At 51.6% G+C, this 23565-nt stretch overlaps 1 protein-coding gene across 1 annotated transcript in view; it reads left to right on the top strand.

Annotated features, from left to right (window-relative positions):
• The window catches only part of LOC118234036 (SNF-related serine/threonine-protein kinase-like), a 37373-nt gene that overhangs the window by 8472 nt on the left and 5336 nt on the right, over positions 1–23565 (top strand). Inside the window, exons 3-5 of the mRNA XM_035430319.1 lie at positions 12879–13020; positions 21662–21874; positions 23085–23219. Coding sequence (XP_035286210.1) covers positions 12879–13020; positions 21662–21874; positions 23085–23219 — 490 coding nt within the window. The remainder of the gene's footprint in view (positions 1–12878; positions 13021–21661; positions 21875–23084; positions 23220–23565) is intronic.

The following is a 23565-nucleotide window of genomic DNA, read 5'->3' as shown; positions in this document are numbered from 1 at the left end:
ATGGTTACGGCTGTGACAGGAGGAACAGCTAATCCTCCGACCGTGTCTCATCTTCACCTCCAGATGACACGCGGGCGGTGTGTGTGTGCGCTCGCGTGCGTGTGTGTGTGTGTTCACGTGTCTGCGTGTGTGTGCGTGTGTGTGTGTGCGCTCGCGTGCGTGCGTGTGTGTGTGTGTGTGTGTGTGTGTGCGCTCGCGTGCGCGCGTGTGTGTGCTCACGTGTCTGCGTGTGTGTGTGCGCTCGCGTGCGTGCGTGTGTGTGTGTTCACGTGTCTGCGTGTGTGATTATTCCATCCGTTCTGAACGGAGGGAACATGCCGGTTCAGGTTTTTTCGTATTCTGAAAGGGTTTCCGGCCCGTGAATGGCGGGGCGCGGGATCTGAACCCGTATCCTCGGCTCGCTCGCCTGGATTCCGTTTGAGCGCGGCGCGCTTGCTGCAGCTCGCTCCGACGTGACTGACAGCCTCACACAAAGCGCCCGGCGCAGCTCCCCCCCCCACACACCACACACACCCATATCCCCTTCCCCACCCCCTCACGGCAGCGAGAGAGGGTGGAGCCATCACCCACATGAGTATATGTGCACCAAACAAAACAGCCCCCCCTCCCAAAAAAGACTCCATCATTACGAACAAAGTGTTATACCGACAAACGCGAGAGACGGAGGTCTCTCAGGTCAGGGGCCCTAAGAGACCGGACGGGCCGCGGGCCCTGGGTGGGTGGGTTTGGTGGGTTTGGGTGCGGGTCTCTGGGGCGGGGCGGGGCGGGGCTCAGAGATTCCCGGCGTGGCGTTGGAGAGCGCTGGCAGCCTCTCTCTCCTGCGGTGCTCTGCGGAGGCGTGGGAGGAACGCAGCGTAAGGCTGCTGGCAGGCTGTCAGCTCCAGCGCTCATTCACAGATTTCCCGCCGCGGAACGCCCTGGAGACGCGCCTCTCCGCGCAGCCGCCCGGGCGCCCCCGACCCCCCGGCGGCGGAGGTCACGTTTCGGCGGCGGGGTCGGAGCGTGCGCTGGAGGGGCGTGGCCGCGGCGTACAGAGGCTCGGGCGGCGTTTCCTGGAATGCGAGCGTACGTGACCCCGCCGGCTCGCCTGCTTTTGGCTTTGTCACGCTCCGCTCCGGTGGGACGTACCGCGAGGTTACCAAACCCAGGGGAGGGGTGACTACGTCATTTCCTGGAAACTCTCAGTAATGAACAGAACAGTAATGCCCCGTAGCCTGCGTCCTTCTTATTTATGTTTTATTTTCCATGACACGGCTGCTCCTGAATATTTCTCAGACCGGGCAGGTTGCTCCCCGGACCGCTTACTGCGCGGGAGTGAGAGACATTGCTGCTGGAATCACCTGACTGAAGGGCCATACGCACCTCGGGCAGTTAATGAGATGTGACATGGAAAGGCCCTTATGAACAGGAAGCCGCGTTGCTGTAGATTCATCTTAAACAAGCCTTAACTGCGGGACACATCTCTTCAGTCACATCCGCAACCTCTGACCCGCTCATTTTCTTCTGTCTCCGCGGCTCTCTCTCTCTCCCTCTCTTTTTCCGTTTCTGTCAGCTTCTCGCCCTCTCTCTCTCTCTCTCCGGGCGAGGCGTGTACGTACTGCTAATATTTTCCTCTGGAGCGCGGCTCAATCACCCGCTGCGGCTCTGAATTACTGCCTTCAGAAACGTGGAGTCAAATACGGCGCGATGCTGGCGTCAGTGCCCCCCCCGTTACGAAATGTCTGATGGAACGGAGCGAGGGGAGGGGTCTCTCTCTCTCTCTCTCTCTCTCTGACGAAGCGCCCAGTAAACGAGAAAGTAATGGAAGGGGAATGGAATTCGCGAAAAATGGAATTCGCATCAGCGCTGGTGCCTTTTACCTGCGGGCCATGAAATAAGAAAGGAATGGCTGAAAGAGCCTGGCTTCCCATTTCTCAGGCTAAACGGGCGTGCGCGCCACTCTCTTTCTCTTTGGGGGTTTTTTCCCCCCTTCTCCTTGCTTTTGTGTGGCGCAAATTACCCGTGTTCCTTTTAACGCTGTTTTTTCAGCGTCCCCGCGCGCTCAATTTGCAGCCTGACCGAACCGGCTGCGATTGGCCGGGGGGCGGTTGACGAGCGCCGGGTTGATTGACCTGCGATTGACAGGCGCAGAAGTGGGCGGGGTCAGTGGCGCGGACAGACACGGTCTGACAGGTGCTATTGTCCGCCTCCCGAGAAGCCTGCTGACAAAGACCTGGCTGTTTCCGTAGCGATAGGACTGGTTTAAAAGCCCTCGGGGTGAGCTGCCACTGTCCTCTGAAGTGTTTTGTTTGCATGTCTGTTGAGGGGAAGGCCAAGGAACCCAGGGTCCTATTCACCTTCCTATTCGTCCTGTAGCTTCAAAAAGACTGGCTTCTCTGTGGAACTCTTAAATTCCACATTATAATAACTGGGCACTGTGCACATTACTTTTACCAGTTACATTAACATACCCATTTCAATTATGTACATTTTCAAGTGCGTTTAATCTTCTGTGCTGTTGACAGCTGTGGAGCTGGTAGAGGCTGGCTTGCTATCCATTCATCAGTGTCTCATGTATGGTTCCTTTACCAGCATTGGGTCTCATTTTCCAGGTGAACACCCAGTGACTCCTAATTAAAGTTGACAAATTATGTTGTTCAGTGCGAGACTGCTCTCCTAAGGTCACTGTTCCTCTTTTCTTTCACACGAGTTAAAGGCTTTGTTCCTAGGGGAACATTAATGGGGACGGACTCCGTGCTTTTGCTGGATGTCGGCAGCGTGGCCCAGTTGGCCGGTGTCCATGACCTGCAAAGCCGGGGAGCTCGGGGCTGAGTTGCTGAACGGTCCGAAGCCAGGGCCCGAGCAGTACACTGACACCATTCGCACGGATGGAACACGGGGGGCTTCAGCAAGGCTTTAGAGCTGGGCCTGCCCTTCGACGGCGAAGGCAACGCGCCAAAATGTCTTCATCTTTTTTCCTCCCCTAATCTGCAGAAAGAGTGCTGACCTTTATGAATGCTGTATGTTTTTGGTGGAAACGCTTTCAGTCCTGAGTTAAGTTACGGTCCCCCATGCTCGTCTGGGAATTCTGGGAATTGTAGGAGCTGTTCTGCTGCGGCAGGCTGCTGGTTCGGGCTGACGGGCGAGGGCCCTCGCCGGCGGTCTGGAAACGCGGAGTCTTCTATAAATAAACCGTGCGTGGGAGCGCTCCAACGCTAACCGCAGCTCAGCGCCGACCGGCGCTCGGCCGCCTCGGCGATAAATAGAGCGCCTGACCCGAGGCTGGGCTGCGTGACGGGACGGGGCTCCCAGTATTCGGGTTCCTCTCTTTTATTGCGGAATTCTGTTCTTGGGAACTGGAGTCATCTGCTTTTAATAGTGCCTGCTGGCTTTCTGAGGCATGCAGGTCCACCTCTGTGTTCTGTGACTTTACACAGTGATGTATATGCGAGATGTTATTTCATATAGTTTTGATTCATTTTGATGCATTATAGCATTTTGGAGTATCTTTAGAACTTTAGTTGTCAATACGTTTGGACTGTTTTGATATATGTAAATGGTGATTGGTTAAAGGGACTAACAGGCTGTGAGTAGCAGGTCATGTACAGAAAGCAGGTCATGTATGGAAGTCACAAAAGTACCTTGCTGTTGTGAAGGGCTTTCACGTAAGCTGAACGGTTGATTGAGTTTTGTGTCTGTAAGTGAGACCATTCAATCACAACGGAATATTCCTGTGAAAATTTCTGAGAATCTACCTGTCCATACAAGAAACAGCCCACCTTTGTTCCAGTGGGTGTGGCAGGCTGTCCTCATGGAACTGCTTTGTTGTTTATACCATTGGTTAGGTTCTGACCCAATGACGTCATTCTGTTGCCATGGGTACAGCAGTTTTCTATAAGGTGGTGGGCTGCAATTGTGATACACATGCCAGGCGGGATTTGAGTTTTGATTTTGAATAAAATTGCCTTGAATTGGACTGCAACAGTCAGAGCACTGGGGCTTAAGGTGGGTTGGTTCCTGGGTGGGGATATTTTAATCCCAGGTGCTCCGACAGAAATTCAGCCTTTCAAATGACCTTCAGGATGTGGGGGCGAAGGAGTTCTCCTCGGCTCCGCACTTGGCACCTTCTGTCTTTTTTTTTTTTGGTGCAATCTCAAACGGAGGTTAATGCTAACTGGAAATGATGCCCTCATTTCCACCTCTGTAGCCTGCACATCTAACGGTACACATAGGCTAATCCTCACCTGTGGCCAGACCTGCGGCTGCCATGGCAGTGCTAAGAGCAGTGATGGTAACCACACCGGCGGACAAGTGCGAGCTCGGATTCACTGTTTGTACAGAGCTGTTAATCACTGCCTGGAGCCCTCTGTGACAGAAGTGCACCAGCTGTAGCCTGATCTCCTGACTGAATTGAGACGGTAATGATTTACAGTAGTAGGTTTTTATAGCAGTTGGTGATGGTTTTATTTGCACTTTTTGCTGGACCCTGAGGGCCGGCTAAGAACAGTGAATGTCTCTTACTGAGGGGCTGGCTGACTGGATGTCTCTTCATTGTTGAAACATGCGCGAGTATCGGTGGTGGCGTGCAGTCGGTGGTGGTATTAAACTTAACTAGCAACACCAGGTGAGCGCGATAATTTAAGGATAGAAAACAGCGCTACTCTGGGCGTAATTGTATTAATAGCCCACAGCACGTTGTATATTTGTTGGGTAAGTTCAAAGTGCCCAAAAACGTTGGCTAGTTTGCTTGCTAGCTAACTAGTTTCTACATTATAGCTCAGTGACTAGTCACAATTCGCTAACATTTATTGGTGTACTGAAAGCTTGCGGATGGCTAACTGGCAACTTGGCTAACATCAATTTAATAGTGAAGCTGGCTTAGTTGGTTATTGATAGCTGGAGACCTCGTTTAGATATGGCACTCACCATACTTTGGATTCATAGACTTTTTTTTATTGATTAAAAAATATGAATAAAAAGTGATTATGAGTCATTTTGTCTAAAGAGGAAGTATCTTCTGGAACCTATGTGAAAAGAGGCTCCAGTACCATTTATGGACAAAAAGTCATGGCTCAACAGTTCCAGTTTCTGATGGACAGTGTTCCCCACAGGCTGTATCCAGGGTCCGGCTGAGCTAGGCTTGCCCAGTCTTGTTTATATCCCTGCTTTTTGCAGGGACTGAAAGCTCTGTGTTGCTTTACTGGGGATGGGTAAATAACTGGCTGCACCACAGCAGCTATGATGCTGAGATAAAACCCCCGAATCACTAATTAATCCTTTGCTGTGGTACACGTGCTGTGACCGTGGTAGAGAGGCGTACTGTATTGCCTTCCACAGAGAGAGGGAGAGAAAGGAGGGAAAGAGGGAGGCAGGGAGGAAGGAAGGAAGGAAGGCAGGGAGGGAGGGAGTGGGGAGTGAATGAGAGAGAGGAAGAATGTCCTTCCTTTCCACCCCTATATTTTCGAGCGAGAGGAACCCTACAATCAGCTCCGAACAATGCATTTCAGATTCCTTTCTGCAGGCTGTGCGCAGAGATGCCCGGTTCGGCGTCGCCATGGTTACACCTGCCAGCCAGGTGCCTGCAGCCGGCACGGCGCTTGGCATTCCCCGCCCAGCAGAGGGCGCACTGCGAGGGTCCGGTGGGGGGGGGGGGGGTGATGGAATAATCTTAGCTCGCTAATGTGCACTTCCAGGGTTCGGCTCTCAGCTCTGTTATTAGAGATGCTGGGGGAGTGGGCGATCAAGTTTGGAGCAATTAGCCGTTTGCTGATCCCTTCCTTGGATGGCGATGGCAATAATAGCGGCAAATGGAACGCAGTTGCTCTTGTGTTGCTCTTGGAGCTTATAGCCCACAGAGGAACGAGGGAAGAAATCTTATCATGCTTTATCTCATTATCACTTGTATTAGATACCATCACTCTGAAAGCAGTTCCAGGTCCATTCCAAAATCTGTGACTTTGGCCTTACGAAATGAAACTGTAGCATTGCACATTGCTGTTCATACAAGTACAGGCTTCCTTCCTTCCCTATTGCTTGAGTAAACAATACACACACACACACACACACACACACACACATGTTGACCCCAAGAACTGCTGTACTCTTGTCACTATTAGCCAATTGTTACTATAGCCAGTGATGGAATGAAAATGTTGTCCAGAGCATTTTCAACTGATTTATGAGGATATATATTTTTTTGTAACGCTTGCACCAGGAGCACTTTGATGTCTTATTCTTGAGTGGATGGATGTGCTCCGGCGAATTTGAGCAATTTGTTATTCTTATTTATTTATTTTGCTTAATTTGAACGGGGGAGCTTTTATGATTCGGGTCATTGTAATTCTCATGATGCGGAAGAAGCACCCTGCTTTCTCCCCGAAGCCATTATGCAGAATGACAATAAGCGTGATGATAAACAGGAATAAAAATCTGCGTCCCGCTCTTCCACGCTCACCCCCCCCCCCCTTTACCCCCCCACCCCTGCTAGGAGCTGATAATCACTCCCATCGCCTGGCTTCCTGAATACATTGCTTATTTCACCACGTCTTCTCTTGTCTTTGTGTCCCTCCGAGGAAGAATCTGCCACATTTGGTTGTAATAATGGGAAATATCCAGAACATGGTTGCATTTTCTTTGTGATTTTGTTGTCTAAAATGTATGCAGATGTGCAGTTTAAATAGCCTATATTATGCACTGCGTGATATTTATGTTCGGATAGAGCACACAATACAAAGTTATAAGCTCTGCCTCGCCTTTCTGATATTACTAGCAATTTCCTTTTTCCCCCCATGGTTGATATTTAGCTAATTCTTTTGCTGATTTTAAAAATCTGTTTACAGTGTCTGTCTATGAACGGTCTAAATGATGTTTCGCTGACACTAATGGTATCTTGGCTGAATATAAAAATCAAGTTACCATTACAGTTCATAACAGGAATGAGCAATTAGGCTTAGAATAATTAATATAGTTTCCTAATAACCGTCCGCCTAGATGGAGGCCCACATTTTCAGTCGGCGTGGTCATTATGTGCATCTCATGCGCCATTGATTTCGCGAGGTTGCTTGAGAGTCGTGGCCAGGTTTGCTGTACTCCGTCAGGAAGGATTGCATCACGCCTGTAAAACATTTCTTAACCTCAGTAGCAGTGTCCCTCAGTGACCACACAGCGTGTCTGAAAACATAAATATCCCTCAGCATGCTAATGTAGGTTATTGGGAAAATGGGCTATATATTGAAAGGAGTGCGCATTGACTCGATTAGTGCTGGCAGCAACAGTGTTATTTGCCGTAATGGCTTTTGTTGTTGTCAGAAACATAATCGTAATCATAACAATAACAGTCATAATAATCAAAATAACATCTGGTATATGGGACAGAGTTAGCACTAATTGTTCTGCCTTTACTGTTACAGCACTGTGATAGCACAGGGGAAGTGGCTGGGAATTGTATTTAATGTAGGCCTTTTCTGTAATAGCTTTGCAAAGTACTGGCCTGTATGTATGATTTACAGTTATACATCGCTGGACATTAATGTCTGCTTTTCCCCAGAAAAAAGGATAAACCTATTATTTATCCTTTCACACAAATCATATTTTTGTATGTTCCTTATACTACTCATGTTCATATTTGACTTGGGGAGAAGTCTAATGGAGTTTTGTCACTGAGAGCTATAGAGTAGTAGCCTGTGTGCTAACGTGCCTCGGGTAGCGGGGTTGAGCTAGCATTCCCTCGCCGCCCGCGCCTCCGTCTCCGCTGGCTGAAACGCCGTGTTCGGCGCGAGCCTCCAGTGCCGTTCCCACGAAGACGCATTCCAGACGAATGTTCCGCCGACGCTGGTCTCCCCGGAGACCGCTCTGCGCGTTGGCCGCGTTTGTAAAAACCGGTTCGCGTTACCGTTAGCCTCCCGCGAGGCCTTTTCCGGTGGCGGTTTGCACTTCGTTTATCCGCGTGGGACCGGCCTGGCTGTGACTTGGCCGGCTCCGCTGCTTCCTCAGCCTTCTGAAGCGCTCCAGTTTCAGGGCTCTCGTGGTGTCGGATGCGGAGGCCTGGCGCACCCCTCTTCCTCAGTGCAGAAGCACGTCGTTTGCACCTCTCAGGGCAAATGATGGAGATAGAGAGAGAGGAGCTTTAGCTGTAACTGTTGCTGCTCATTTCCGTAAAATTTTCAGGAAAATTGCCTCCTGTCCTGGTGTTCTCTCTGATGAATGTAAATCACCTTGCTGTTTTTGTAGGTAAAAATTGCATGTCTTCAGGTGTCACTCATTTCCCATTGGCATGGTAATGCTGTGCTGTAGGCCTTTGTAGTCACCGGTTTGCTTCCTTTTCTCCAGGTTGTTTGCAAATGAGTATCGTTGGCTTTGCAACTTAAAGGACTGAGCTGGAGCCGAAAGTTAAAACTTCTGTCTAGAGGGCTCCAGCCCCACTGGAGCGGCACATAATTTGTTTTGTGTAGGGACAGCGTTTTTCATTGCTTGAGTGACTCCTGCTGTCCACCTGCGTGCCTGCGGCTTACTCTCTGTGCACACGTATGAATGAGTCTCCTCCACCCCTGCTCTGTGTGCACACGTATGATTGGGTCTCCTCCACCCCTGCTCTGTGTGCACACGTATGAATGGGTCTCCTCCACCCCTGCTCTGTGTGCACACGTATGAATGAGTCTCCTCCACCCCTGCTCTGTGTGCACACGTATGAATGGGTCTCCTCCACCCCTGCTCTGTGCAGCACGATGTGTTGGCGGTTAGGTTAGGTCACCAGGCTCTGGCCCTGGGGCTTTGCTTCCTTGGCTGCCCCGTCACCAAAAAGTGCAAAATACTGAACTGTAAGCCTGCATACTAAGCAGCAGCTCAGTAAGTGAATTAGACAGCGCGTGTAATCTAGTGGAATGGGTTTTTCTGAGGCGGGCAGAGCAGTCGGCCATCTGTGGGTGTCGGGGAACAGGACCGCGGTGCTCCTCAGCAGCTGGACGGGAAAGTGGGTCAGCGTCTGCCGCTGTGCAGAACCTGGCCTGCCTGGGGGGCGGGGCCGAGCTGAGGGGCGGAGTCAAGCTGGGGGGCGGGGCCGAGCTCTTATGCCTCCTGCAGGTTTGGATATCTAATCATGCTCATTTAGTGCTGTGGCTCTGTGCACTTTATTATTATTATAGTGTTATTTAATTCCACTAATGTGTCAGATTATCAGAGCTTGATGGAAGGCTGCCACAGGAATTTCCCAGGTCAGGCATAAACACACGCGCTGCAAATGGGTTGGAGTCGGCGGGGGTTTTATTTAATATTTTTGAGTTGGGTAGTTGTTTAGACAGGAAAGAGAGGCTTTGATTTGCTTGTTTGTTATACAGGTTGTTCTTGCGAAGGGTTATTAAAGAGAAAAAGAATGATTTCATTCTCACTTCTCAGCTGTTGGTTATTTATAAAAAGAAAGGCTTTTTAATTTGGTCTGTCTGTTGCACCTCCCACCAGGGTGTGAAAGCGTGGCAGTGCTGTTTGGGGCCTGTGATTCGGGGGGCAGAATTGAGTGCGGCACGCGGTCGCGGAGCGGAGGCGGAGCTTCCAGGCCTGGCGTTGCTCCAGCGCGGCAGCGGCGAGGGCTCGGTGCTTCCTGACCGTGCCGGTCACGCTGACCGCGGGAGGGGGAACGCCGCCACAGCAGGGCTGCGGTCGGGTGAGCACCACCCCCCCCCCGTGGTCAGGACATGTTGGGGCAGAGGGCAGGGGTGCGGACATCGCTGGGCCTCCTCAGAGGGGCGTTCTCACCCCATTAATTAGCACGTTGTCAATATTTTTCATTTCCTGCCTGAGAAAGGAGAGTAAATGAGGTGGCAGGGAGCAAATTCACACACGCTGCCATTTTCATCTTGCGTGCTGTTGCGGGGTGAATTACTGTCAGTGTGCTGGATCTGTTGCACGTTCAGCAGGCCAGCAGGGAGGGGAGTGGTGGGGGGTTGTCACAGCACTGCACGGGAACGTCTGTTCCATCAGCGTGGTTAAGCGGCAGGCTAATATCGCGCCAATGGGAGTGGGGTTGCAGTAGCAGGGCTAGCGCTGCCCTGGAGGCAGTTAAGCTGCAGGCGCTGGGAATGGCGTCCTCTCGGGTCTGGGCTCGATGCTCCCTGAGGAGCTGTCCCGGAGAGGAGACGGACGGCAGCTGCAGCAGATTCAGCTCACCTCTGCTGCAGTCGGAGTCCATACCGCATGCTTAAATAGGCCCCAGCTTCCTCTCTGACCGCCAGTCTCATCGCACAGGGGTGCGACAGCCAATCGCCTCCACGGGAGGCCGCCTAGCCCGCCTCCTGCCATCACATGACCCGGGCTGTGGAACGACATGGCCAGCCTTCTCCACACAGTGTGAGCAGAGAAGCCCCGCCCCCTCCGCTTGCCTCCCCCATCCCGCCTCCATTCGGTGATGAATATTTCATGAGCGCTGCTTTCTGGTGCGTGAATGCGCAGGGAAATGTGTCGAGCAGCCCCCTGCCCCGCGGCATGCTGGGACGGAATCGGAGGAGAAGGCTGAGACTGCTCCCCCAAGGCAGCCAGCGCTAATCTGTCAACTCCAACAACACTCACCCCCCACCCCCACCCCCACCCCATACCCCCCCGGGAGCAGCAGCAGCCGTCGAATCTGCAATTTAATTTGTTTGGAAATAGCAGCTTAACCCCTGGAATGATTTAATCTACGCTGTTAATGGTGTGGCGGGGGGGGGGCGCCCTGGTCCGTGCACCAGGGGGGCGCGGGTTCACATCCCGGCCGCGGTTCTGTCGGGCAGTGCCCCTCGTCTGGGTTACTGAGGGTTTAGCAGTGCAAGCGAATGGCTCTCTGTTGTGACAGTTATCTGACATGTGGCTTCTGTCCGTGTGCAGTGTTGACTGAGTGGGCACCCATGACGAATGGACAGCGATGAGGGCGGCAGGGAGGGGAGGGTGCGTTCATTCTGCTGTGTGCAGGAGCTGGCAAACATGCTGGAGTCGGGTCTAAATTTGAGGGGGGGTGAGTTGTGGTTTTTGTTCAGTCAGTCAGTTTATTTTCATATAGTGAACTTTCAAAAATTTCCCAGGGCATTGAACGGTTAAGGTGAAGTTACAAATTCAAAGACAAAGCACAATTCAGTCAATATTGAAATTTGGTTTAAATTATTGTTGCATTTGCATGAAAGATTTTTTCAGTTGGATTTTTAGGAGAAGCATTGATTCAGCATTTCTAATCTTAGCGGGTGGAGTTCAACAGTCAGGAGCATGGAAAGTACATGATCTCTGTCCAGCTGATAAGAGGTTACACCTGTGTACTGTCAGTCACTTTCACTCTATACATGGTACAGAGTCAATGTAGTACTTTGAATTTCTTATCATAGATTCAGTGCTGGTCAGGTCAGTGTGGGTAGCATTGAAAGCCTGAGGTTTCTAGTGTTTGCTCAATGCTACCCAGTGTTGTCTTTAGTCATGTCTTTCAGAGCAGAGAGGGTTGGTCTCACCTGATTTCTGTTTTTACAGAGGTAAAACCAGCTCAGAACTGGCCTGCTGTGTGTTTGTACCAATACCCTGGCCTTTACCACTACGCTTTCTCTGAATAATTGTCCCAGAACAAGCAGCATTTGTTTTTTTTTGACAATGTTTGGATGACTTGCAGTGTGAATTTTCTCAGCATAGCGTTTTTAGATTTCCCACCGCGGGCAATGCTGTAATTGTCCATAATTGCCCCAGTAATGGCTTAAGCTCTTTTCTGTGCGAGTGATTTAGGATTAAAGCCACGTGTCGCCATGGGAACGGCTCGGCGCTCGCTCCCGCATTCATCTCCCTCTGCTCTCTGGGTTTGATTGGTCGGGCTGGCTTCAGCCGAGGGGCTGGTTCTGCTGCAGACAGGCCAGCCTGCGGGGACAGACGAACGCAGACACGGTCCAGGACGCGCGGGCCTTCTCTCCGCTCTGCAGAAAGACTGAGCGTGTGCGGCTAACGGGCTAACGGGCACGCTTTTACAGCCTCCCGCCTCGGCTCCCCCCTCAGCCGCATCCTCGTGGGCGTGGCCTTGGTCCGCGCCGCGCACGCCAGACACGGAGTCTGTTGCGTCGTGCAGCTTAGCAGCTTTTCTCATTTCGCAGACAATATCGGGGTCATAGCGTCACTAGCCGACTTAAAACGAGCTTTAATGGTCTGCGCTAGTAAGCTAAGTTTATGGAAGTAAGCTATGTTCATGGAACTAAAGCTAAGTTTATGGCCAATCTGGCAACAAAACATGCATGTGCCAGAGAGGCGACACATTTTATGATCTGCTGATGCTGTATCTTAAAAGGTCATGTTCAAAAAGTAGCCCAATCATAGTAATCAGAGCCACTTATCTATTTTTTTAAATTTCCGTTTTTACAAGCTAAGCTCGCACGCAAAGCTATACAGACTGCTTAATAATAAAATAATGAAACATTTTCCAAATATTTACTGCATTTTTCCTTAACATTTGTGTCCATCTACTCATTCTGTAAATGTGTGAGCTGGGCTGCAGTTTCCGGTGCTGTTCGCGCTGCAGTGTGAAACGGGGAGGTTTTGGCACAGTCAGATACGGCCAGTCAGATGGGAGCCATCGATACCAGTCTCAGAATTTCCATATCGTGCCCTGCTAATTATAGCGAGCGCTGTAATGTCTGCAGCCTTCAGTGCCACGTAACCATCTGTAACACGCTCACCGCCAGCCTGTGGAGTCGCCGGCAGGATGTTAAACAAGGCTCGCTTTGCTTTCTGTTGTCACCAGAACCATAGCGGGCTCCAGAAGTCTCACTTTGCACTTGCACATGTTGCATTGTGGGAAACTGGAGGACAGTAGTCCTCGGTCTTGGTTATTTTTGCTGAAGCGCACTTTCTTACTCTTTCCCTTTCTCTCTCTCTCTCTCTCTCTCTCTCTCTCTCTCTCTCTCTCTCTGCAGATATCTGGAGTCTGGGGGTGATCCTCTTCATGCTGGTTTGTGGGCAGCCTCCTTTCCAGGAGGCCAATGACAGCGAGACGCTGACCATGATCATGGACTGCAAATACACCGTGCCCACACACGTGTCTCTGGCCTGCAAAGAGTAAGCCTGTTCAGTTTACACCCTGCACCCGCAATCATGGAATTACACGCATGCACATTAGAGCGTGCACACACGCACAGACACGCGCTCACAACCACACACCTACACATACCATGCATAAAACACGCACGAACGCGCTTAACACGGCTATAAATACACTCACGCTCGTGTGCACGCGCTCGCGCGGTTGTAGTCCCGCGTGTACGCACGAGCACGCACGCGGAGGGTCACACGCACGCGCAGGGTCACGCGCACGCGGAGGGTCACACGCACGCGCAGGGTCACACGCACGCGGGGGGTCACGCGCACGCGGGGGGTCACGCGCACGCGCGGGGTCACGCGCACGCGGAGGGTCACGCGCACGCGGAGGGTCACGCGCACGCGCAGGGTCACGCGCACGCGGAGGGTCACGCGCACGCGAAGGGTCACACACGCGGGGGGTCACGCGCACGCTGGCGCCGCGCGGACGCACTCGTACCCCGGCGCACACAATCCCGGTCGCCGGGGAGGCTCACCCACGGGACTCATTTGCAAAGCCTATTTACCTTTCAGCTGGAGCACACGCTGTGCTGCTCCCACATCCAAACGCAGCGCTGCAGCGCGCCTCATCTGGGAGCTCACGGAAAAGAAACCCTTCTGCTCAAATACATCCCTTCAGTTTAAAAAAAACTATCTGTTCAGAATGCCATAAATGTAACTGTTAACATGCTAAATGGCACGGGCTTTGGCCCGGACCTGTCTGATATGTACAGATTGCCCTCGCTCTCGGAGGTTCTGGGGCAGAGGGGGGGGGAACGATGCTCGATCATTTCGCTCTGTTTACATGGCGTGCGTTAGCATAGCGCCGCGCGCATTAGCCGGGGCGCGGTCTCCGGCTCTTTCTGAGTGACCCAGTGCATTTTAACAAAGCTCTTTAATTCAGGGTCACCTCTCCGTCGGGCCGCTCGCACCGCACACGCTGTCGAGGCCACCGGCCCACATATTCAGCCCATGGCAGTGCCTTTATGGAGCGCTGGTCATTAGCCGCGGAGCCAAAGAGCACATATTGAATTTTCCATGCTATGGCTTCCATTCAATTTAATGATTTAAGCTTTGTGAGGGGGGCATTGGTTATTGTGTTGGTTCATTGTAATTAGCATTGGGTTATCATTTTATAGCTTGCACCTTCTGACGTCTGTGAGAGTCAATATCGCCATAAGAAGTCTATGAAACATTACCCAGGGAAACTAGGATGTATGCCTGTCTCCTTTACCAGAGGGTTTAAAATTTGGCTGACCTTGACCTGAATCTGTCAATGGTTGTTCTTTTTGTTGTCGAGGTAGAGGTCATACGGCAAGAGCTCCAAGCCTTGTTATGTAATCAGGGGTTAAAGGGGGGGGGGGGGGGCTGGGGGGCTGGGAGAACAGGCCAAACTAGACGAGCGCGAGCGCACCTCATCCTATTTTGGTTCCTGTGAAGACCTCGTGTCTGGGAGCGCATGCGCGGTCTGGGAGAGCTCCATCGGGTCTTTATCTCCATCCAGCGAATTTGCGAAAGCCGGGCTTAGCCTGGGCGCATTAAACCTGCCGGATTTACTCCAAGGGGGAGGGAAGCCATTACGGCTCGGAAAGTTCCGGAACGGCGCTGACCGCCGCACGCAGTTCTCGGGCTCCCGTGTCTGTTTTGTCTCATCGGCAGCGAGAGAGACGTCCTCCGTGTCCGTCTGTCTCTCTTCATCTCGCGGTCGCCCCCGGGGGGGGATGGGCCATCGGAGCGTCCGCCGTCCGCGGTGGCCTGCGTCTCGTTAGCTTGTGACGGACGGTTTTACATTCGCGACGTCTGGACGCGACATTCCTCCCCCCCCCCCCCCGCCGTTTCCACCGGAGCTGGGCGCCGTTTCGTTTGCGGACCCCGTGGAGGTGTCTGAAGGCCCTCCATGAAATTAGAGCGGGCATCAGTCAGGCCGCGCCCGTCTGGACGCTCGCTCTCAGATTATGATTGACACGATAGGCGGGAGTACGCGCGCCCCGGTCGCCAGGCTCATTCAGAGGTGCTGGGACTTAATGGAGGAACCCCGCTTTCCTCCTGGTTCTTATCTCTGATTGGTTGAATCCTTCAGCTTGGAGCAGCGGCTGGAAATTGCTGCGACTGATGTGTTCTGAAGGAGGGCTTCTTTGTCAGAGCAGCGCTGGGTTTCAGAGTTGGTTCTTCGGGCAGCAGCAGAGGCTTCTTCTCACTGCGCTGGCGTGTTCACACGCCTCACGGTGCAGCAGCCGTGTAGGTCATGTGCTGTCGGTGGTTTGGTCTCATTCTCTGTCCACTGTCAGAGCCGCAACGTAGCATGATGGTCTGCATACTCCGATAGCCTAGCTAGCATGCTAGCATCCAGGCTTCGTCCACCTCCCCCTCACATTCTGCAGAAAGCTGACCCGAGCCGCGCACTCTCAGACAGCTGTGGCGTTCCTTCCTTCAGCTGACCTCTGCCCCTCCTGCCCTCTAATACCCTCAAGAGCCAAGCTCTCCCCATTTTAATTTTAACGGGCCTGAATCCAGCCTTTGAGCGCCTGTCAGCTCCAGGCATCGAAGCGTAATTCTGCGAGTCTGTGCAGTCAGCGTCGGCGGCGTCTCACCAGCAGCGCTTGGGCGAGGCCGTGGTTTCCTGGCTTCTCGGCGCTGTGCCGGCTGCAGCTCTGTAACGGCTCAGCCCGCCCGCGCTAGCGTACGCTAGCTCTTACTGAGAGAGCCGCTGCAGTCAGCCACTGAACCGCTGGAGCGATAGTCAATCAGAGCTGCGGTCTGATTGCTTTTTTCCTCTCTCTTTCTTTCTCCCGCTGTGCGCTGTATTGGCGGTGGCCCCGTGTTTTCCAAAGCATTCCTAAACTGCAGAATTTCACAGTATTCTCCGGGCTGGTTTTGACTGATATTGATGATTCGCATTACGGTGCACTACCGATGCCGGTAGCCTGCAGTAATGCAAACCCCGTCGCTGAACTGTGACATGGAAAACCCACTTTCACAAGTAATAACACGCAAACGCCCGAGTGTACTGTTCTCTGGGAAACCGCTCCTGTACTGGGTGGTTCTGGGTATTTTACTAATTGGCAGCTGGCAAGCGTTTGACCTCTCCCTGAACTGTGAACGTTCCCAACGGAGGCCCAGGAGCTGTTTGTTCCGGAGCTCAGTGGAGTCTCTTCTGATTTCTCCCCTCAAGCCAATCAGGGAAGAGTTGCTTCAAAGCACCAGCCGTGGTAGCCAGTCAGTGAAGAGCTGCTTGAAGGTCAGCCTGCTTAACAGCCATTTAGGGGGAAGCTGTTTTGATGTAAACCGCCAAACATTTATTACTTCCCGCTGTGAAGAGACTTTGTCCCTCGCCGAAAAATGAGATGCAAATTTTCAAGGGCTGGTTGTTTGCTTTCTTCAAATGTGTTTTTTATTTTCTGTTTCTCTCCCCTCTCGGTTGTCTGGCGTGTTGGAATTTACATCTAAATTTGTTAGAATATGCAAATGCTCCCCCAGTTCATCACAGAGCACTCTACTTAATGAAAATGGATTTGCTCGCAGACCTTAATAATTCAGTGCGGTTAATGTACCGCCCAGGCGCTGCGTTCCCGGGGACGTTGCAGCGCGGAGCTGTTGTTCCTGCTGTTGACTGTCGGATGCCTTTAATGACATTTTAAAACAGAGGCTCCTCGGTGGATCGGGCAGAGCGGACCCGCGGAGACTTCGCTTTACGCCACAGAGCCACCGGTGCTCTCCGAGGGCGGTTCCTCTCTCTCTCTCTGCCCACGCGACGTCGGTGGTGGTCTGTGCGGAACCCACAGCGCATTCTTTCCGTCCCGCTGTCGTGCCAGTGATTGTGGAACCGATAAGAGACCGACGCAGGTGGCCCGTCGAAGGTCGTATCCTGACCGGAATGTCCGCACACGGCACGTGGTGGGCCAGCTTGGTCGATTCAGACCCAAACATCTCATAACAAACAAGTCCTGGAAATAGGATCTCCGCTATGATTCAAGGGAAATGAAGAACCGAGGAGACCTATTCAGATGAAATTCAGACCTTTGCTTCTTGTCTGTTTTGGAAGTCAAAGCTTCCTTTTAGGCATGCTCTTTGCAGACTGGCGGCCCGTGTTATGTCTGACTGAGGGCATGTCACTAATGTAGCCATCAGTGGTTGGGTCATGGGTGGGTTCACCCGACTTGACTGTCTTCCTTTCCTTGAGGCGAGGAGGTGCTCATTAATTATGCATGCGCATGTTCATGAGTGCTCTTTCCGTAAGCTTGGCTCCTTAGGGGAGGAATATTACAGTACTTTCTATTTCACAAGAATCTGGTGACTCTGCCCTGCCAGCTGGGCTTTCCCCCTCCGCTTCTGCCACATCAGTGCCTCCAGGGTTGTTGCTGTGGTAACCATGGCCGCCAGCATGGACACGCCCTCTGACCTCTCATAGGGTAATAGGGATGTACTGGTGGGATGTACCGCTGGGGAGTTGCCAGTACCGGCACACCACCTCTTCAGTGAGCCTGAAAACCCTGGAAGCAGGGGTCTTGATGTGTGCTGACCGAGAAACCAAGAAATTGGGTCTGCAGGATTTTTACTTCAAATGGCTATTTTCCTGTGTGATAAAAAAATTTTCTTAAAAAAAAAAAGTATAAAATCGAGGTTGGGGCCTGGCCAGAGAACGGTTCTGTGGAAAGCCGTAAGTACCATGCTGGGTCCACTCCATGTGAAAACTCAAGCAAAGCTGCATCAGTCTGGAAGGGTTAGGTTGAGCAGAGAAAATGAGACTATAAATACCAGGCTGAGTGAAGTTTGAGGGTAAAATGAGTCATTGGCAAGTAGGTAGAGGCTAAAAGCACCACTTCCTCAATGAGTGCCTGGGCTGTTACCTAAAAAGGATTGGCACGGTTACCATAGACATCAGCAGAGGTTGCCGTGATCTGGCGATTAACACTGAGGTTAACACTGCTTCCAGCCCCTCTTCATTGTGCCAGTGTGATATTTTGGCATTTCTCATAGGACATGGTGTTTAGATTTAGTCAGTGTATTTTGATGCAGCTGCCTGTTTCTCCAGAGCGTCTGAAGCTGACGTATCCTCACCACAGAATCTACACTGATCATCGTAGGAGTGCTAGTATTCTTAAGAAAACAGGTGGGCTCAGGCACAGCCGGATGGAGGTCCTGTTTTAAATGAGAGCGGGACATGGGTGGGCTCAGGTACAGCCGGGTGGAGGTCCTGTTTTAAATAAGAACAGGACATGGGTGGACTCAGGCACAGCCGGGTGGAGGTGCAGTTTTAAATAAGAATGGCACATGGGTGGACTCAGGTACAGCCGGGTGGAGGTCCTGTTTTAAATGAGAGCGGGACATGGGTGGGCTCAGGTACAGCCGGGTGGAGGTGCAGTTTTAAATAAGAATGGCACATGGGTGGGCTCAGGTACAGCCGGATGGAGGTCCTGTTTTAAATGAGAGCGGGACATGGGTGGGCTCAGGTACAGCCGGGTGGAGGTCCTGTTTTAAATGAGAGCGGGACATGGGTGGGCTCAGGTACAGCCAGGTGGAGGTGCAGTTTTAAATAAGAACGGGACATGGGTGGGCTCAGGTACAGCCAGGTGGAGGTGCAGTTTTAAATAAGAACGGGACATGGGTGGGCTCAGGTACAGCCGGGTGGAGGTGCAGTTTTAAATAAGAACGGGACATGGGTGGACTCAGGCACAGCCGGATGGAGGTCCTGTTTTAAATGAGAGCGGGACATGGGTGGGCTCAGGTACAGCCGGGTGGAGGTCCTGTTTTAAATGAGAGCGGGACATGGGTGGGCTCAGGTACAGCCGGGTGGAGGTCCTGTTTTAAATGAGAGCGGGACATGGGTGGGCTCAGGTACAGCCGGGTGGAGGTGCAGTTTTAAATAAGAACGGGACATGGGTGGGCTCAGGTACAGCCGGGTGGAGGTCCTGTTTTAAATAAGAATGGGACATGGGTGGACTCAGGTACAGCCGGGTGGAGGTCCTGTTTTAAATAAGAATGGGACATGGGTGGACTCAGGTACAGCCGGGTGGAGGTCCTGTTTTAAATGAGAGCGGGACATGGGTGGACTCAGGTACAGCCGGGTGGAGGTGCAGTTTTAAATGAGAGCGGGACATGGGTGGGCTCAGGTACAGCCGGATTGGAGGTCTGGTTTTAAATGCAGAGTGCACTGACTCTGCCGGTCACTGCCTGGTGTGTGAGGAGGGCTGACGGGCCGGTTATTAAAAAACGCAGATGGCCCTTATCAGCACGCTGCCGTGCTGGAGATAGGCCAGGGTGCCCTTCCATAGGGCTCTGTGTCTGACAGGGCCTGCTGTGTGTGTACTGACAGGAGACCGAGACCAGAGGCATCCACTCGTCTGATTCAAAAGCATACAACTGTGCATTGGGAACACAGTACGTTCATTTACATAACTAGTAAATCATTCATACATAAACTAAAAGATCAGATTTGGTCAACAACAATCAGTGCATGTACATGCATATGCACGCACTCGTATATACGCACACGTGTGCACACACACACACACAGTCTCATAGCCACTTTTATTTCTTTTCTTATCCTTGTTAGAAGTTGTAGTGGAGGGAAGGATTATTTTCTACACAGTTCATACAAACACTTTTTTTTTAAAAATGGCAATGTTTGAAGTAAGGAACTATGTTGATATTTTGGAAATATGTACACCTGTTTTGTAGAGTAGATCTGATAACTTGCCAGTATTTATCTTATTTTCTTGCTCATTTGACTCCTGCCAGTATATCAGTATGTTTCAAAGGTTGCTATACCAACCTGCTGTGCTAAAGGCTAATGGGCTATGACTGTAACGCACAAACACTAAGACACAGGTGTCAGAATCCTGTCCCGGGGGACTACAGTGTCTGCTGGTTTTTGGTGTTTCAGCACCAGTGATTCATTTAAGTCATTGATTGGCTAAGGAATCCACACGCATTGTTCCCAAGGCCTTAATTGGCTGCTGATTGAAACAGAGCACAAATGACTGCACACAGTGCCTGAGTTTCACACCCCTGCCCCAAGACTTTCCTACATAGTTTTTAAAGAAGAATACAGCAATACTGTGATTGTATTCAAGTCCAAGTGACATTGTTCATTATTTCTCCTCTGGTGAATCTGCTTCTGATGGAGCATGTGAATCCTCATGTTATTGGCCAGGACGGTCATGTAACGAGCACCACGTCCGAACATCCAGCGATGGTTTCTGATCTGGCGCCTCAGGCCGGCTGTAGGTATCTGGGCCGGTGGAGCCTCTTTCAACCACCACTCCTCCAGTTGAGTCCTGTCATCGCTTGATTGATCCAAACGAACAGAAACCCCCCAACCCCCCACTCCCACCCCCCCACGCAGCAAAGTGCTTTGACGCGACGCCGTGTCAGCCCCCCACCACCCCCCCGCCACTGCAGAGGGACAAAGCCGCCGTTTCATTTCGGCTCCCAGCTGGAGAAAGGGGGGGGGGGGCGACTAGTACTCGTCTGTCAAAGCTGCTTATTTTAGTTTCTGAGGAGATCCTGACGAAAAGCAGGAGGCTGGCGGCGGAGGGGGGGAAAAAAGCAACCTTTCGAAAGGCTGTCGCGAGGAAAACACTCGGCCGTCTTTTACCAGAAGCCGAGAGAGCGTGCAATTAGCGCAGCCTCGGAGCGAAGCGACGGAGTTAACCACCTGGGCGCTACCGTCGCGCTCGTGAGTCGCTCCACTGCTGAAGGTTGGGTGCAGTGGACTGGCTTGATTGGGCATTACTGCTGGAAGACTGGAGGAACAATCCACTTGTTGCGCGGAAAGCGAGCTATTTTTAGTTGACGCTGTTGACTCTGGCCTCTATTCAATTAAACGCGCGTGGTGCTCAGCCGTACTGCCCAACGGCAGACTTGATCAGAAGCGACATTTAAAAATTTGTGCACAAAATCTGTTATTTTCCTCATATTGTTCATGTAGCTTTGTAACAGCTAGGGGGAGAAACATGACTTCCATTAATTGACTGCTCAGTATTAAGGATAGCTCACAGTCTAGCTGGAGTAGCTGTCACTGCCTGGATTTATTAATTTTTTTGGCTTAGCGGTGCAGGGATTTTAATGGTGGAGTCGGGTTTCTCCTTGGGTGACCCTTAGGGGCCTGTAAGCCAAAGTGACAGCAGTAGTCTATAATTGGATATTTAAATCTGACAGCGTCGTCATTCCTTGTATATTTTTATCTGTAACTTACCACATACTGATATGTGGCTCTTTGATGTAGACGGGGTGAGACTAGTTATGTAACTGAGGTGCTGACTCACTGTGTTCATTGAACATTCCATGATACTACTCTATATACTAAGAGTTTGAGGTGTTAACCCTGGTGTCGTGGTCAAATTCCCGAACTAGCCATCTATATCTGGCCAGCTAATCACCTTCTCACCATGACTATAGCTTATGGATACACAATCACCTGCATTCCCTACCTACTTTGGTTCCCCAGATTGTCTCTGCAGAAAATAGTGCTTAAGTAAATGTAAAAATACAGTCTTCCTGTTGCATTTGGATGCATTTAGGTCATCTCTTGCATTCTGGGGAATGGTAGGGTTGCATTTCCACGGCAGTGAAGTCAGGTGTTGTGACTGACCGGGCTCTCCTCTCTGTCCTCGCCCTCCAGCCTGATAAACCGCATGCTGCAGCGGGACCCCAAGCGCCGGGCCTCTCTGGAGGAGATCGAGAACCACGCCTGGCTGCAGGGCGTGGACCCCTCCCCAGCCACCAAGTACAACACCCCGCTGGTCTCCCACAAGAACCTGTCGGAGGAGGAGCACAACGGGATCATCCAGCGCATGGTGCTGGGGGACATCGCCGACCGCGAGGCCATCGTCGAGTAAGAACCTAAGCTAACCACCCAACCCTAACTTAAAACCAGCACCCGCGTTGCTCCCCGGGTCTGGGTTAGCAGGCCTTGTTGGAGGAGCAGCGTTGGGTCATTGATTAAGGCGCTTGCTACCAAAGGGTTGCTAGTTAGAATCCCAGGTCTGACGTAGTTGGGTGCCCTGTCTAAATTCAGTAAATGTCAAGGCATATTAAATGACTGAAATGAAAGCTTGATATGGCCATGTACATGTGAGCTTAAGGTATGTGTTCCTAGAAAGAGGTTCTCCAGTTCACGTCAGCTCTGTTAAATATTTATTTGTGTACTCCGCTCAAAGGTGTTCTCCCCCTGGGATCCAAACCTGTAACCTTGTAGTTACACGTGCAGTTGCCAAACCGGTTTCTCTCCTCGTGTGCTCGTATCTCCTGTCCAACCAGGGGGCTTTTCTAAGAGACATTTCATCCGGCTGATTTATGTGAGGTTATGTTACTGCGTTCTCTTCTTCCCTCTGATACCCCCGGGTAACTGAGAGGGGCGAGCGAGAGACATTAGCCCGCCTTTGGGAAACGACCCAGGCGTTTCAGCCGAAAAGCAGGAGGAGGAAAGGGACTGCGGAGCGCGAGTTCGCTTCAGTCACCCCGGCCCATTTCCGAGTCCCGCAGCGCATGAATAAGCGATTGTTTCTGAAGTGCGTCGCCACTTTCAGGAAAGTTAATGGGAGCAGGCGGTTTGCAAAGAGCTCTGGGTAATAGTTGGGAGTTTTCTCCCGCCGACGCTGTGAAGATAATTCAGATGAGCACGAGAACTGCGAAACCGCTCAGAGGATGTAATTCGGTTTTCTTCAGGACTCCCGAGCGTTTCGGCAGATTAGCTGCCCTTCTCTTCTCCTCCTCCTCCCTCTTTTTGGGGCCACGCAGCCTGGCCTGCAGGGCCCTCCTTCGGGTTGTTTGTCCATTGAAACCAGTGACCTGAGTGTGTTCTGGAACTTTACCAGTGGTGTCGTTGTTGTCTGGCAGAGGAACCTGGAAACATTCTTCGCGGCGCAGTGACGTTAAAGACTAAAGGCTACCCCCCCCCCTTTAAAGCCTGTCTATTCGTCCACCGTGTTTCTGTTAACGTGTGCATGACCTCCGAGAAGCTGTTTGGAGCTATCAAATGCTCATAGCTTTGAAAGCCATGCCAGAGTACGCCACTTGAGAACAAATTGCCTTTCTCCTTCCAGGGCTCTGGAAACAAACAAGTACAACCACATCACCGCGACGTACTTCCTGCTGGCTGAGAGGATCCTGAGAGAGAAGCAGGAGAAGGAAGTTCAGAACCGCTCGTCCAGCCCCAGCAACATCAAAGCCCAGTTCAGGTACTGACCCGCATGCAGCCAAGCGAATCCAGTAGCCCAAGGATCGGGGGCTCCCCGACTGACACACGGTGTCTTTCATAGGCTCTTAATTAATGCTAAGCATAAGAGCTATAATTGTAACGCATTATGTTAATAAAATAAATCCACGCGCTATTGGCCAGGATTAGGCCATCTGATTTCTGGAGATTTACGAAAAGACTGACTTCCATGCCTTTCAGTTATCTGCATGTATTTAACCACAGTGTGTCATTGTGGATTTGAGTGGAGTATCTCCGCTAGTCCAGTACCAGCTTTTTCTGCTTTTGGTGGCCTATTTATAGACCTGAACTACATTACAAAGCCCTGC

Source organism: Anguilla anguilla, chromosome 8 (assembly GCF_013347855.1).
Source record: "Anguilla anguilla isolate fAngAng1 chromosome 8, fAngAng1.pri, whole genome shotgun sequence".
NCBI classification, from domain to species: Eukaryota; Metazoa; Chordata; class Actinopteri; order Anguilliformes; family Anguillidae; genus Anguilla; species Anguilla anguilla.
This window is presented reverse-complemented; position numbering and strand designations above follow the sequence as displayed.